This window comes from Monodon monoceros, unplaced genomic scaffold (assembly GCF_005190385.1).
Source record: "Monodon monoceros isolate NGI ecotype Baffin Bay Population unplaced genomic scaffold, NGI_Narwhal_1 Super_Scaffold_11, whole genome shotgun sequence".
NCBI classification, from domain to species: Eukaryota; Metazoa; Chordata; class Mammalia; order Artiodactyla; family Monodontidae; genus Monodon; species Monodon monoceros.
In genome coordinates, this window is record NW_021703767.1 from 52275714 (window position 1) to 52291358 (window position 15645).

General features: G+C 41.5%; 1 protein-coding gene across 2 annotated transcripts in view; it reads left to right on the forward strand.

The window, feature by feature from the left end:
- The first annotated feature begins 8416 nt into the window (after window positions 1-8416).
- Window positions 8417-15645, forward strand: part of ALCAM (activated leukocyte cell adhesion molecule) — a 201369-nt gene continuing 194140 nt past the window's right edge. For both annotated transcript variants that reach the window (XM_029214020.1, XM_029214019.1), the window contains exon 1: window positions 8417-9142. In XM_029214020.1, the coding sequence (XP_029069853.1) occupies window positions 9070-9142 (73 nt within the window). In that variant the 5' untranslated portion in view covers window positions 8417-9069. The remainder of the gene's footprint in view (window positions 9143-15645) is intronic.

Below are 15645 nucleotides of genomic sequence, written 5' to 3' on the forward strand. Positions count from 1 at the left end.
TAAAAATATACATACTTTGGGGATTCCCAAAAATTTAAACTAGTAAGTAAATCATTTAAACCCTCTTCTTTTCTTTTCTTTCTTTCTTTCTTTCTTTTTTTTGTTTTTTGGTTAAACTCTTTGGACTGGGTTTTTGTCACTTTCAGTTGAAAGTATCCTGACCATTAAAAAACTTTAGTAAAAATTTCCTGACCTGATGACAAACTCCTTTTGGCTGACTGAGATTATGAAAATAATGTCTTTCTAGCTAAAAACAAACAAACAAAAAAACTAGCAGAGTAAAGGGGGTGGGGAAATACCAAGAACTAAATTCCCTTTTGGGCCTATATTCTAAGATATGCTTATTTAATTTTGTGTTTTCCTGACCTATGATTCATCTCTCTTTAAACGTCTCTTTCTTTCATTGGCACACAGGCCACAATACTTTCATTTCTCCTTTCATAAATTATCACGGCTTTATTATTTGATTCAAAATGCTGAGCTTTCACTGAATAGGCAAAAGACAAGGTACTAAGTTGAGAGGAAAAGAAAGGAGAAGGAAATGCTGATCATTTTAGAACTGGAAGGACAAATCAGCACTAGAAAAAAGGTCTTCACATCTTAAGTTTCATGGCAGGAATTCGAGCAGATGGTGAAAAATCACCTCAAGATAGAGTAACTTGGGAGTTTTTCTTAGACTTTCTGGGAAGATCTCAGAAGGTGAAGTGAGAATAGATAATGCTGGTGTGGAAGAAAGACCTGAGTAACCAAGGCTCATCTTCTCAGTCAGGCTAAATATGTATGATTCCCCCTCTAGTCACACTTCTCAAGCTGCCTTTTGACGTATCTCTGCCTTTAAAGGTTGAATTCAGAGTTCATTTAATCCTGAACTCAAGATTTGTCTCAGCCCTGAAAAAAACCTGAGAAATCACCATGGACCTTGCCCTCTTTTGAAATGTCCTTGAGTCTAGGAAAAACAGTCGAGAGTTATGTTCTTTGGGGATTCTCTTCTAACTTGATATGTTAATAACACATGGACAGTATGCTTCACTCTATAACTTGGATGTCATTCTTTATAAAAAGGCAAATCATTTTCCTTAAGAGATGTATCAATTAACTGGTTTTAATAGAATTTCAAAACTGGAAGCAATAGCCAAAAATAATTTAATCTACTTCCCTGCTGGCTCTGACACATCACAGATTCTGGTGATTTCAATGAAAGCATATACATGTTTATAAATCTTTTTGTGCACTGGATTTTATAGCTGTTTTTAAATGTATTGCGTTTTCTCGTAAGTTTTTCACCTTGAGGTACAATTATTAAGTGAATTTCTTGCCCTTACAAAGAAAAGTAAACACATTAAACACCTCCATGTAACGTTAAAATGTTGGACATCAAATTAAATCAAATATTTGTCCTATAGCACTGTTAGCTGAATAGGTTATGAATCATCTATGTTCGTGGAATACATTGCTTTGAATTATAATGTTGCCAAATCCACCAGAAAAGAACAAAGTATAAAGAACACTGAGGCTTAAAATCCTGAATACTGAACCACCACTGTAGACTTTGCAATATTGATACTGCATCCATAATCATGCCTTAGAGAAAGTTTATACAGAACACTATTCAGAATGTCTGTTCTGAAAAGAGTTTGGGCAAATATACTGTATTTAAAATTGATTAATAATGTCTTATATGCATCCAAAATTTTTTATTGTTCTGAGAATTTGACTAAAAATTTACAGAGTATCTTGTGTATTTACTCTACCAGAAAGTGGTCCATTTTCATTTAAGCAAGAGTGGTACCCATACCTGTGTAAATTTTGGTTAAGACTTCTGGATCCTGGGACCTCAATGACCTCATCTGTCGTATGATACTGACCTGGTGGGTTTTCTAATTATGCTAAAAAGCTTTGAAGTATCTAAAGGGGGAAGTGAAACTTCAGGCTACTTATCAAACTTCAGTCAAAGCAGCCTCACCTGTATCAGTTTATTAATTACCTTTCATTATAATTTATTATTCATCAAGTATTCAAGAATTGATGAACTCATTGGTCAAGTAGTATTATGTGTCTACTAATGTGTCTGTCTATTCTAGGCATATAGCAGAGAGTAACACAGACACACATTTCTGCCCTCATTGAGCTTTCAATCTATTATGCTCTATAGGGATAGAGACAACAGAGAAAAAAATGAAGCACAAAAGGGAGATAAGGAGTACTGGGGATGGGGGTTGAAAATTTAAATAGTTGTTCATGGAAAGCTTCAGTGAGAAGGTAATATTTGTGCAAGTACCTTGAAAGAGGTGATGGAGTAAGCTACACTAATAACTGGGTTAAAGAATTCCGAGGATTAGAAACAGCAAGTGCAAAGGCCCTGATGTGGGAATATGGTAGGTATATTTAGGAATAATGAGGAGACCCGTACGGTTTGAATGGGTCAAACGGGGAAATAGGAAATTTGACTTCAGAGTGAGCCTTCATTAGAAGAAAAAGGTTTGTTTTTAAATAAAGATTGAAAACTCTTCATCTAAATTATTGTAAGGCCCTAAGAAACATTAAAATTATAAGATTCTGTCATATATTACATAATCAATGAGACTTCATTCAGTGTTATTCATCTTTTTTTTTGCTAATTAATATCACTCCTTAGGGATTATGCATTTACGTAAGAATTTCTTCTTAATACTTTCCTGTAAACTCTTGCAACTATCTTGCTTATTTTAAGGAAAACTAGTATAGATAACCTGGGCTTAGTTAATACTTCATTTTGGTTTTCCAGAAGTCCATTAAATCCATGGTGATCTGTTTTAGGAAATCAAAAATACATTGTTTTCAACTTCTATAGTCATTGCATGTCCACTTCAAATTCCTGAATGAAATTATCATAGATCAGAATGCCTAGCAGATATATGACAAAGCAAGTAGCGATAACTCTGGAGAACTTTTTGAGGGGTAATCAAGTTGAAATTTCTTTTGAGGTATCAAACATTTGAATAACTACACTCTGAATCACTTTTACTTACCCCAAACTGAAAGAACCATATATTTCAGTTAAAAGTTGAAAACACATAGAGAACTCTAAGGAGAAACTCTCAAGTTGTAGGAGGAACTTAGAATGTTATAATTTTTGAGTAAATTTTATGCACCTACCGAAAGCGCTAATGAATTATGAGTGTTTAATACACTAAGAGTTTTGGGAATCTATTTTATAGTTATGGTGTATGTTTCACGGTCAAAGGGCTTAGCTAGATTCTTTCTCCATTCCTCATGTCTAACACAGGAAGGAAAACGACTAAGTGGATTTCTACTTCGACTGAAATAGCTATGAATTTCTTTTTGTACCCAGACATTGAGCGAGCTACAGTCTGAAATAAGAACATAATGTTTACCATAGGCTTTGAAAGTTTTTGCGCTCCTGAGCTCCAGTGATACAGCTTTATTAGCTGATGTTATTGAAGATGTGAGTTGCAAAATTTTATTCAAAACCATGACTGATATTACTATTAATCAAAATTTAAAAATAAAGTTCAAGGGAATATTTCTTAGGAGGACAGATACCCATCTGTTCCCCAGGCCTTATATAGAGTCATTTTAGGAATCATTGACTTAAAAACCTTAGGGTCCAGAAATAAAACAGAGCTTTATCTTATACCTGTGTAATCTCTGTGCCTCTTTAAATAGTTATATCTTCTTAGACTTAATATAAATGCCACTTAGCCATCTATTTCAATTTTCTCATCAGTGCATTATGCAAGGCCCTTGCCCATTCCCTTCCTGGTCACTTGAAACCTTTACTAGTCAGGATTCTATTCTCCTGTGGCTCTGTTTTCTTCTCACTGATAGCAAATAGTTTTTTTTTTTCACTCTCTTCTTCCTGTAGATTAGGTTTCCTCAGTTTATATTTCAAAGTTTTTCACTATGATGACTAGGTCTTGACTCATTCTCTTTGCTTTCCCTAAACCTTAGTTCTGCCTAGTTGTGATACTGTGTGTTATACTAAGAAATTTAATATTTGGTCTTGACTCCATCCCTGGTAAGAGCTGCTAAAACCCTTGTAATTTCCTACGTGAGTACAGTGGTAACATAATGGTGCGTTTTGCTGTGTTAATGAGGTAACTTTGGAAAGTCCCTAGGTCACCTAAGGATGGGGCCTGGTTGCCAGGAGATCCAATCTGACTCTGTGATTAGAGGGTGAAACTTTTAGTCCCAACTCTGGACCTCCTGGGAAAGCAGTGGGGCTGGAGATTGAGTTCAATCACCAATGGCCTAGAATGTAATCAACAGTGCCTATGTAATGAAGCCTCCATAAAAACTTGAAAGGTCTGTGCTCCAAGAGCTTCCTGGTTGATAAACACGTGGTTATTTGGGGAGAGTGGCAGGCTCAGAGAGCATGGATGCTCTGCTCTCCTTCCCACAGGCCTTGCCCTAGGTATCTCTTCTATCTGGTTGACACTATAACCAGGCTGATACTGTGAGAATTTAGTTGAATTGTAGAACATCAACCTAGTGTCCAAGAATTGCTTTGGTGGTATGCAAAAAAAAAAAAAAAAAACCCACACGTTGGAACTGGTACCAGAATCATACTAGTCCAATCATTGAAGGCTCAGTGGAAACAGCTTTCATCTCCTTATTTCATTCTCCCTGTTAAGTTTGTTTCAGGGTCTATGTTCTATAAAAAATTTTCCTCACTATTTATCATTCATACATAAATACTTACAGAGTACCCAATGTATTTGCAAAGTATTGGCTAGAAATGTGTAATCATTGATGGAGAGGTGGGGTCGGGGAGAAAGTGAGTCAGATTTGTTGCATGCTCTTGAATTGCATACATGTTTTGTTCAAAAACTAGGAAGGCACACAAAACACTATGATAAATGTGGTAAAGAACAAATGCCACCAGCCTCCAAAGCTATCTTTTGGAAATTTCATCTCCAGTGGGAAATTGTTTACGTTGATCAGAAGAAAAAAATCACGTCAACTCTTCAGATGCTCACATGCCCCACCTAGCTATGTTGTCACATACTGATGAAGTAGTACAGATGGGGCAAAAGTTCCTGGCCTGAGCCTCTGGAATCCTGAGATCTGACCTCAACAGATTCTAAGCAGGAAAGCTGCCTACTGTGCTGTCACTGCTTTGAGCATACTGTCCTGACTGATGATGAATTCTTTTATACTGGAGATGCAAAATGCTTCTCATGTTTCAGGTAACAAGAAATACATTTTCCTCTGGCTGAACATTATTCATTTTATTCCTTGCAATAAGCAGTCCCCATTATGATGCTCTGAGGCATGATTAAACTGGTAAATATCATTGGAATACTATGTTTTCTTGGTTGTAACAAAAGCACTTGTGGTCCAGATGCAGCTGGAAAAGCTCTTCCTGTTAAGAACTAGGTAAGGTGGATCCAACCCCCCATTCCCCAAATCTTGACAGACAAATACTCTCTCTACTACATTATTTTGTGGAGCTTCCATCTCAAGTTTATTTCCAATTCTGAGCTCTTACTTATGCTAAATTACTAGAAATGGTCTTGTCATCTCATATGCACTGTATCTGTCTCATGCAGATAGGGTGCACTGCCTTATTAATTTCCTCAAGGACAATGTATTTGAGAGTAGGAGGCTTTATTAATGTTTTAGGAATTTATGTTTCAATCAAGCCCCCCTCAACCAAAAAGGAAGTCATAAATTTATTTTTGCACATATCTGATAAGTGAAGTGGATAGTGATGAGCAAGTAGATGGAAATGAAGCTCTAATATCAAAGTGCCTTTGGTAGAATGGTGGCATTACTCTTACTATGAATCACGAATCACTGTGTGAACTTGGAAAAGTTACTTCATATCTCTGGGCTTCAGTTTCTTCATGAGTAAAATGAAGATAACATTAACATCTCCCTCGCAGGATTTTTTTGGAGGGAGAATTATTCCACTAGTTCATATAAATTGCTTAGAATAACCTAACATATAGTAAGTGTTCAATAACTGCCATTAACTAATTATTTATAATATATTTAAAGGTCTTCCACCATTTCAATTTATAATTGTATGGCTTAGTCTTTGTCCCTTCTTCTTTTCTCAGCATCCCTGTCTTCACTCCCCTGCCAAATTCTTATTTTTATTATTTTGTAATTCCTCATTTTATTTTTATTATGTTAGTTAATATAGAGTAGTTTCACCATCACTTTGTGGCCTTAGCTATATAAGACTAATAGCTTTTGAAGTTACTGCTCCAAGCGGCTTGTTAAGGCATTTTCCTACACTAGGACAAATTCCTCTCTAAAAGGAATTCTGGACCAACTGACTGTACTACATACAATCATACTTGTCATAAATGTGGGTAAGTATAATATACTTAATTTATAGAATGTATTTTGATCCGACATAGCTGCTCACCTTTGAAGTTGGTACTCTGATGTGTCATCATACTTATCATACTTTGATTATAAGAGACTGACTTTTGCTCAAGGTCACTCGCTTGTGCAGAACAGGGGCTTTACCTAGGCTCTGATTGCTCCCCAAAGCCCACACTCCTTCTACTGTATCTAGCCAGTTATTTGTGTGATCTCATTTAATCATCACAGAAATCTCAAAAGGCTAGCACTATTGTTATCACTTTTTACAAGTAAGGAAACTGAGGCTTAGAGGGGTTGAGTTCACCAAGATCATGCCCCTGGGAATGTCAAAGCCCAAATCAGACAGTCTGCCTTTGCAGATCAACTTTTTAACAATTAAGCTGTACTAACTCCCACCCCAAAATAAAGGGGGTCAGATAGACAGAGGGTGGGTTGGGAGGGATCCAGGTTAAATATATAGTTAGGATGATTTGTTCGAGTAAGAGCTACTTAGAGCTGCTGTTAAAGGGGAAACAATTCCCTAAAGGAATTCTACAGGATCCCATGGGAATGCTAGCAATTCAGCCATACTTAGCTCATGGAATACTGAATTAAAAGGCATCTGCCTCATAGCATTAGCCTTCTTGTAGGTTCATAAGATGCAAATGAAATGCTAATGTTAAAACCAAAAGGGAGAAACTACTTATTCTGAGAGGAAAAATATAAGAGCTCTACTCTAGAATACTGCGAATGTAATGTAAGGAGAACCGGGAGGACAAGACTGGCAGGCTTTCGATAAAAATCACAGCGGAAGATGGAGCTTAATAGTTTGGAGCAGGAAAAGAGAAAGAATTCAAAGGCGTGTGTGGGCGCGCGCGCGCACTCCCGCTTGTTTTATTATTTCTCCTGCCACAAACTTCCCTCATCCCCATCTAGCTGGTGACTCAAGTCTTCTGATGAAAGCGTAGTATGTGACGATTACTAGTTGGCGTTCTCTGCTGGAGACTAGTCTCACACAGGGGTGTCCCTGTGATGCACGGAAGGCTATTTAATGCCCCGGTGAAGTGGTTCTGGGACCAAGATTTTATTATGCTTCGTGGATGAGACTTGTGATCCCACATCCCTGATTTAGAGCCACTTAGGGCTCCGACAGCTCCACCCCGGTGTTCTAGAGGGAAAAATTCCTTCATGCTCTCTGCCTGATCTGAAAGCGACACATCTTCCTGACGTTCCGCCTGGGAGGTGGTTCAATCTTTAGAAATTGCCAGAGAAGCCTGTCCATCTGCTGGGATGCCTGGCTTTCTGGAACGGACAAGGAGAAACTTGGCTTTTAATCTGAGTAATTTGAGGATTTCTGTTTGCAACTTAAAATCGCCGCTTCATTCAAAATAAAAGAGACACTCGCTCTGGCTTTTGTAGACATTGGGAAAATCCGTGTAACGAAGTATGATCTAGAAATTCCTGATTTAATTTCCCCCGGGAAAGAGTGAATATTTTCTATTTGCTAGTGGGCAGTCGACTCAAGTAATCTGCCTGCAAAACAAGGTGCGTGCGAGAAGGGCACGTGGCGGGAGTAGGGCGGAGGAATCAGCCTAGTGAGTTACCCCCCCACCCTACCCCGCCAACCAGTAGCTGTTCCTGTTAACTCCCAGGAGGCAAGTTCCCCGATTTGCCACCTCCTCCAGCCCCTTCCTCTCTCCTTCGCTCTCACGCTTGGACCCGAAGTGCGAGTCCCCGGGGAGGTCCCGACCCCCACCTCCCTGCCCCACTACTCTCCTTATAGGAGAAGGAGGCTGAGATATCACGGCCGAAAAGTCCCTGAGGAGTGAGCCAGTGGATAGGCGCCTGGGGGCAAGAAAAGGGCAGTTTGAACCGTGGCGAAGCTGCGTGGGCAGCGTGAAGTGAGAATCCGTAGGACGATGGCAAAGATAACGCCACAGGGAAGTGGCAGTACTGGGGGCCCACCCAGGAGCGCGCAGCTCTTGGGAGGGCTCCCTATTGGCGGGCGTGCCCCAGGGGCGGAGCCACTAGAAAGCCCCGCCCACTTGGTCTCCGGGACTCGGTGAGCGTGACAGACCAGTGGAGCTCCTGAGGCGGACTTCGTCTCGGACTCGGTCCTGCAGCGCCTCTAGGCTGCAGATCCAGCTCCTACCACCTGCGCTTGGCTCCACGTCCCGCGAAGCTGGGGGGAGAGAGGAGAGAGGGAGGAGGCGAAGGGAGGAGGCAAGCGGCAGCTTACACACGCCTTCCAGTCCCTCCACTCAGAGCAGCCCAGAGACCGCTGCTGGCGCCGCTGCTATCGCTGCCACCGCCGCTACCACCTGAGGAGACCGCCTGGACCTGTCGCCCCTCCCGGCAATTCTTTCCTAGCACCAGGCTTTTTATGCGCACTGCCACTACCATTATTATTATTATTCCAAGAGAAGGAAAATAAAAAGAACCACGTATACCTTTCCGAATTACTCAAGTGTCTCCCGGGAAGAGAGGGTCGCCGGTCCCGGGAGGAGCAGCCGAAGGGGCCAAGGGCGGGTGTTGACGGGGAGACAGGAGGAGTTGGGGCACTGCGTGGTGGAAAGTTGCGAGCAGCGGACACCCGAAGGTGCAGCGCCACAGCCCAGGGGGCGGTGTGTCTGGGACAAGCCGCTGCCCGCTGCGTCCGGACCCGCGAGCGCGCGGGCAGCGCGGGGCCGGGGAGGACGCCCCCTCCTGCGGCGCGGACTCTGTCAGTGGTCCCCGAGGAGGAGGAGGAATATGGCATCGAAGGCGGCCTCCTCCTGCCGTCTGGTCTTCTGCCTCTTGATCTCCGCTGCTGTCCTTCGGCCAGGTAAGAGCAGGGGCCTCAGAGCAGCCCCAGGCCAACCTGGGCAGGGAGGGCAGTTTCCTAGGTCCCCGGCCCGGGCCTCGCACCCCCGGGGAGGCGCGCCGGGGCGCGTGGGGGAGGTAAGGGGACGGCGGTGCGGGCACAGAGCTGGCCCTGGGTACCCTCACCTGTACCGCATATTTGGGCTCGACCGGTTGGCCGAAGTTGGGGCAGCGACTGGGGGGACTTGATAAATCTCCAGGAAGTTTGGGTGCGGCCGGGGCCGGGGCTCCGTGGGGCCCACGGGCAAGATTCATCTGGCTCTCTCCCCTTCCCCCCTGCGGCTCCAGCCTGGGCGGCGAGCTCTCGCCCTCTGACCACCTCTCCAGTCTCTGGATATCAAAGTCCACGTCACTGCGCTCTGGGCAGTTTTCCTTTCGCTTAGCTCTTGGAGGCAATAGCTCTCACTTTTTCGTGATAAATCCCCTGGTAACTTCCCGTGGTGAGAGGCGAAGGGAGGGGGAGGGGTAGAGGAGGAAGGGAGGACTTTCAATCACTCCCTTTTAAAACCTCCTAAAGCTCCGACCGTGGTTTGGACGTCGTCTCCCCCATTGTCTGGGTGGGTGGTAAGAGTAGGGGTGATGGCGGGCAAAGAACGCAGCCTGGACTGGAATTCGCAGCCAGGTTTGTGAGCCCTTAGTGAGGGGGTTGTGGATTGTTCAGGACCTGTGACCTAACCTCAGTTCTCAGTTCTGTATTGAGCCTCATAAGAAAAAAAAAAGCAAAAGCCCCAACTATGAATATATCTCGCCTGGAAATCTCTTTCCTTGCCCTTAGGGACGTTCCCTGGCACTGTCATCCTGAGACCCGCCGGGTGGCTGAAGTGAGTTGACCCTAACAGGAAATTCTGTGTGCTCGCCGTCGCTTGACAGAGCAGCAGGTTAATTTTTCTCTAGACACGAAGATTTGGGGGGAAATTTTTTTCTCCCTTTGAAGTTTTGATCTCTAGCCCCTTGTAGACAATTGCAAAAAAACCTCCTACTTCTTGTTATTTCGGCTTCTGTTTGTACTCTTGCCCCTCTCTTTAGTTTTTATCAAAGAAAAACTCACTTCCTTTTCGCGTCTTTAATTTCTGCACATCCCTTCAGTTGTTGGCATGCTGAGGTCAAAGAAGGGGTTTGAAAGCCTCTGGAGCTCTCCCAGAAAAGGGAGGAGAGTGGGGCTCGGGGTTAGAGTCTGCAGATCCCTAGTGTTTGTGAACTGCCGCCGCGGTGTGTGTTAGTGGTGGTGTACGCGCGAGGTGCGTGCCCCCTCCCGTTCTGCTCTCATTTTTAAAGTTCCATTTCGAGTCGAGGTAATGAGCTCACCTGCTGTTTTGAGGCTAGAGCAAGAGGCGTCTGTGACAAATCGCCGGCTCTGGGGCTGGGACTGTGAATCGAGAGTCGAACAGGATTTAAAAGCAGGTGGAGGGGGGTGAGAACCCCCCGGGAGGTGGGAAGGAGAGACGCCCTTGGCTTTGGTACTGTACGGATTTCACTTTTTCCTGATCCCAGTGGCTGGTATGGGATGGAGGGGCACTCACTCTGGAGCCGAGGGGAGAGAGGAGGGAGGATGAGGGTTCTGTAGTTTGTTCAGTGCGAAGATCCACACACCCACAGTCCCACAGCTGGTTTTCGATTTAACCCCCTCGCCACTTGGAGAGCGTAGTCTCACCTACACCACTACGCTCGGACCACAGGCACACGCCCAGTTTCCTTTTCCGTGCCAGAATTTATTTTCAGTTGGGCCACTTCAGAGGACAGGTTTTCCGCACATGTAACTGCTAAAAAGGGAGAGGTTCCTCTTTCTGATCTTCGCGGGGATTCTTTTGACGCAGCAAGCTCGCGGGTTTCTAGCCGGCACCCAGCTGCGCGCTTTCAGCTAGCGGGGCGGGCTCTCTCACCGCCGCCTACCCTCTGCTGATCAGCGGGTCAGGAGACTGAGACCCTCAGATCAGCGCTTTCCTTGAAATTACCCGGCTGGCAAATGCGCCAGATTTTCGGTGCGGCGTCAGTGTGTTTTAAAGGAAAGAATTATGGCACTAAAAGCGCCACGTCCAGACTCAGGGTGCAAGTCCTGGACGGCAAGTGCCCCTCCTCCAGAGCCTTCTGCACCGTTGAGCCCGGGGGTGATGCAGCACCAATAGCTGGCTTAGGCAAGGGGACTGAATGAAGGGCTGGCCCGCCTGCAGCCCTTCATTTCCGGAGCGGTTTTGATAGTGTGTCCAGACCTAGAGAACAAAAACTAGAGTTTGTGAAACTGCCTCTGCAGGTCTGTCGGTCTGTAGTCGCTACGTAGCCATGGATATATTTTAGGCATGGCATGTTACCTGTTTTGAAGGCAGGAGGAGAATTATCTATGAACCACGGAAACTGAATTCGGAGATGAAGGCAATGAAGTATGAGCTCAGCATCCGAGGGAGCAAGAATTTTATTATTCTCGTAGAAAGAGCGTCAGCCTGTGGTAACATTTTGTATTGCTTTAAAAAAAAAAAAAAAAAAGGCTTTCCTTGATTATTTACAACAAGGAGATGGGCCCTGAACTGTTTCTTCTCTTGGATCATCTGTGTGCACCCCCTCTGGAATGTTTCTTAATTGCTCACTGATAAAAAGTTCATTCCAAGACGTAAGCACACTTAAAGCTTTTTTTTCAGTGGGTTATCATGTTTGGAATGTATCTGTTTATCTCAGTAGGCCTTGGGAAGAGCATCAATTCAAATAATGTCCTTTCAGACTAACTGATGTGGGACTATTAAAATTTATAATTTCAAAACTGCAAACTGCTTAGTAGGCAGTAATACTGCTTTTTCTTTGATGATTTATTTAATCCAATAGCAATTTATGATTTAATGGGGCACTATTTTCAGTAGACTGCTTTCCTAGGTTTGTTTTGGGACCACTTACCTTCAGACACTTGAGCAAGTCATTTCACCATTTTGGGTTTCAGTATTCTCATGTGTAAGGAAAAGGGTGGACTAAGGCTCTGCTCTCTGAGAGCTCTGCCAGCTCAACTATTTGTTTCTAATGACCTAGGGTAAAAAGCCCATTTAGGCAAGGCAGAGTCATTTTCCGACTGTATTTTTCTAATGCTTTCAAACAGCCTGGACAGACACGATTCATATAAGTTGTATTACTAGAAAAATGACAGTGGCTCCCAATTGCTAGCTTTCTGTCTTTTTTCCTACTTTTATACACTCGTATCTTGTGATTACTCCTCCAAGCCTGAATAAGGCTATTAAAAAAATTTATACTGGAGAGAATTAGTCTCCCATTCTCCTGGGAAAAGAGACCCCAACAGTCAGAAAGGGCTTTAGGTCATAAAAAAAAAAATATATATATATATATGCAACCCATCCCTTCTGGAAGACTGGCTCTATTTAAACTTCATATATAGTTCCTAGAATAAAATGTTAAGTGATGGTTGATGCTAATATGTTTATGTGACAAAGCCTTATATGTACACCCTAAAAAGGCTCCTAAACAAGGAAGTTGATTTGCTCCATGGTTGTAAGTACAATATAGAAGGAAATAGAAAATAATAATGCTTCCCCATTGTTTTCAAATCTATAGAAATCCAAAATATTTTCATGACTAGATTCCAAACTTTTTCTGACTTTTTAGAAAATTCAAACTAGCATATCTTTTAAAATAGAAATTTAGAAGAAAATGCTTGTCTACTGTGGACTTATTAAAAAGAAGAAAATCAATAAAAACCTACTTTAAGACTCCTAAGTGTCAACAAAAAATTCTTTATAATGGAGTCAGTACTCATGTGTTCAGTTTTTAGCTGTGCTGCATAAGAATGTTGTAAACTTGGGGGAAGTTATTTTTATACTCCTTTTTATTTCCCATCTGTAAAATTATCTCCCTATGTAGTACATTGTTCTGATTTTGGTGAGATTAGTAACTCCCTTGCTCAGCATTTTGAATTTTTCAAGTAAAACATGCTATATTAAGACTTTTATTATATTCTTAATAGAATAACACTCTTTAACTTATTCCACTTAATTATCACTTTGACCATTTTATTAAAAGCAGGCAAAAATGTTTCTTTTCTTTTTTTTCTCCCTCAAGTTTTCATGACACTAAATATAGGCCTTTGTAAAACTGAGCACTAAGTTGTCAGCATTACTTAGTGTAAGATGGCAGCTTTTTGTCATATAGTATTTTAAATGCTTTATAATCACCTTGTTTTATATTCCCAAACACACCTCTTTTTGTTCTGGCCATCTATTTCACATAAAACATCATCAAAGAGTTCTAGCTCTCTGACACATGCAACATGTTATCCCAAATATGCAGGAGAGCAACATAGGTACAGATATGATAAAAGAGTATCTCTGTACCTGTGTGTATACATGGAAACTTAAATTTAGTTCTTCTCAAAGTGTTAATTTTATTCTTCACTGTTAGGTTTTCAAAAGGCCCATTTTATTTCTCACACATGAGTGTATGTGGCATATTAAGATGAGCTAACTCACTGGAATACTAAAGAAAAATTTCTTGCGAGTGCTGCGTGATGAATTAATATTTATTTGGTTATTACTTTTGGATATCAGCTCCTTTTTATTTTCAATAAAATGTCCAGAAAAATGTCCATTTATATTTCTCATTGCTTTTTTTTATTAGGGCAGAAGTTTCCTTTCCCTGTGGAGAACAAAGCCAAGACTAAAATATATCTTCTATGTTTAAGAAGAGGATATTATAGGCTCTTTGATAAGGTTAAATCCTACAATTATTACAAGTATCCCTATAGTGTACAAAATGTTATCGTATATTTGGAGTTACTGATATTTTCATCCAGCTAATTTCTCTGTTTAAATAACAAAATTTATGTTCTTTCCCCCCAACCTTATTAGACAGAATACCATATATATTTCAGCTAGGACTAGTTCCAATTGTGCTATGATATTCAGTAATTGTTTTATGGTAACCTATTATCATAGCCCATTATTGTAGTATATGTTCCAAGAATGAAATTAGCTTTGACTGCTTCCTCTCTTATTTATCCAGTCAGTTTTCAATTATCCATTCCATTCAAGGGGCAATCAGAGTTGTGCAAAATCCAAAATAGCTTCTAATCAAAGGATTACATAATTCAACTTTGAGTTGAGGTACTTCAATGAACATGACTGTGTCTGATCTTCTAGCATTGCAATAAAATGAAACAAAATTGTGGGAGAATAGACTAATCAGAAATTAGACAGCTGTCCAGTTTCCCTGGCTTGCTTCCTTGCCTTTTTTCCCCTAAAGCTCTGTTCTCCATCACTCCATGATCCATACATCCTGGTATATCCAAGACACTCCTGGTTTATGCCTGGTTTATTCAATTATTAATGGTACCCTTTTTACTCTCAAAAGTGCAGTTTGGATGGCAAATTAGATGATCACAATAATTGTTAATGACTTGACTATGTGTCTGTCATAGAATACTTAACTATAAGACATTCCTCAACCTGACAAACTGAATATTTCTAACCTTTTTTTTTTAAGTATCAGCAATAGTGAAGTATCAATAAGGGGTTATATGCCTCTTTAATGTCAAGTATAAGAGAGATATAAGGTTATGGCTGGAACCCCAGAATATTGTATTACGTGTGGAACATTAAGGATTCCGTGGATTGGAATGGAAACCGAATTGACCTGAGATGCCAAGAGAATAATTATGTTTGAAATTCACCTGGGAGCTATACTTAGCCATGCAGTTATCTAGGGAAGGCCTGTTTCAATTTGATACTGAAATCCTTTCTTAGCCAACTGCACAATTCCCATTCTGTTCTTCTGTGAGGTTTCTCAGTAGCTCCACTATCAATTTAGATCTAAAAATAAATTACCAAGGATGTCTATAAAATTGAAGGAGGGTCTCAAGTCTTTTTGTACATGTGAACTACAGTTGTATCAGTTAGGTATGGTGACCTGACTTGGGACAGCCAACAATATAGCCAGAACAGTTGGTGCCAAGACTGACTATTCCTAATTGATCACCCACATGTTATTTGGTTCAAATATCTCTGAGTGTCCCAGATATTCAGAAAACTCCAAAAGCAAATGGAGGTAGGAATGGTGAGAGGGTATTTTCTAAGCACACGGGTAAAGGATGCCATAGATTTGTCCTTAATAAGACGGATTGAAGGGAGCGGGCATTGGACACTGTGGCTAAAACTCTTGTCAGCATATTCCCAAGTACTTTCCCTAATAGTAGGGAGGTTTCTGGCTATAAAATTTGCCTAGCTCCAAATCAAGCAAAAAACAGAAAAATAAGTCTGCTACTCTTATTAAAATTTTGAACCACAGTGTATCAGTTAACTATGCCACATAATAAAGTACTCCAAAATAAAGTGGTTTAAAACATCAACCATTTTATGTAGTTCATTATTTTGCAGTTTGGCAATTTAAGCTGGACAGTTGGGTGCTTTTCTGATTTTAGCTCCATGCCATTCTACTGTAGGCTGCTGTGTGAGTCAACCTCTGAAGCTTTGCTTCTGGGAT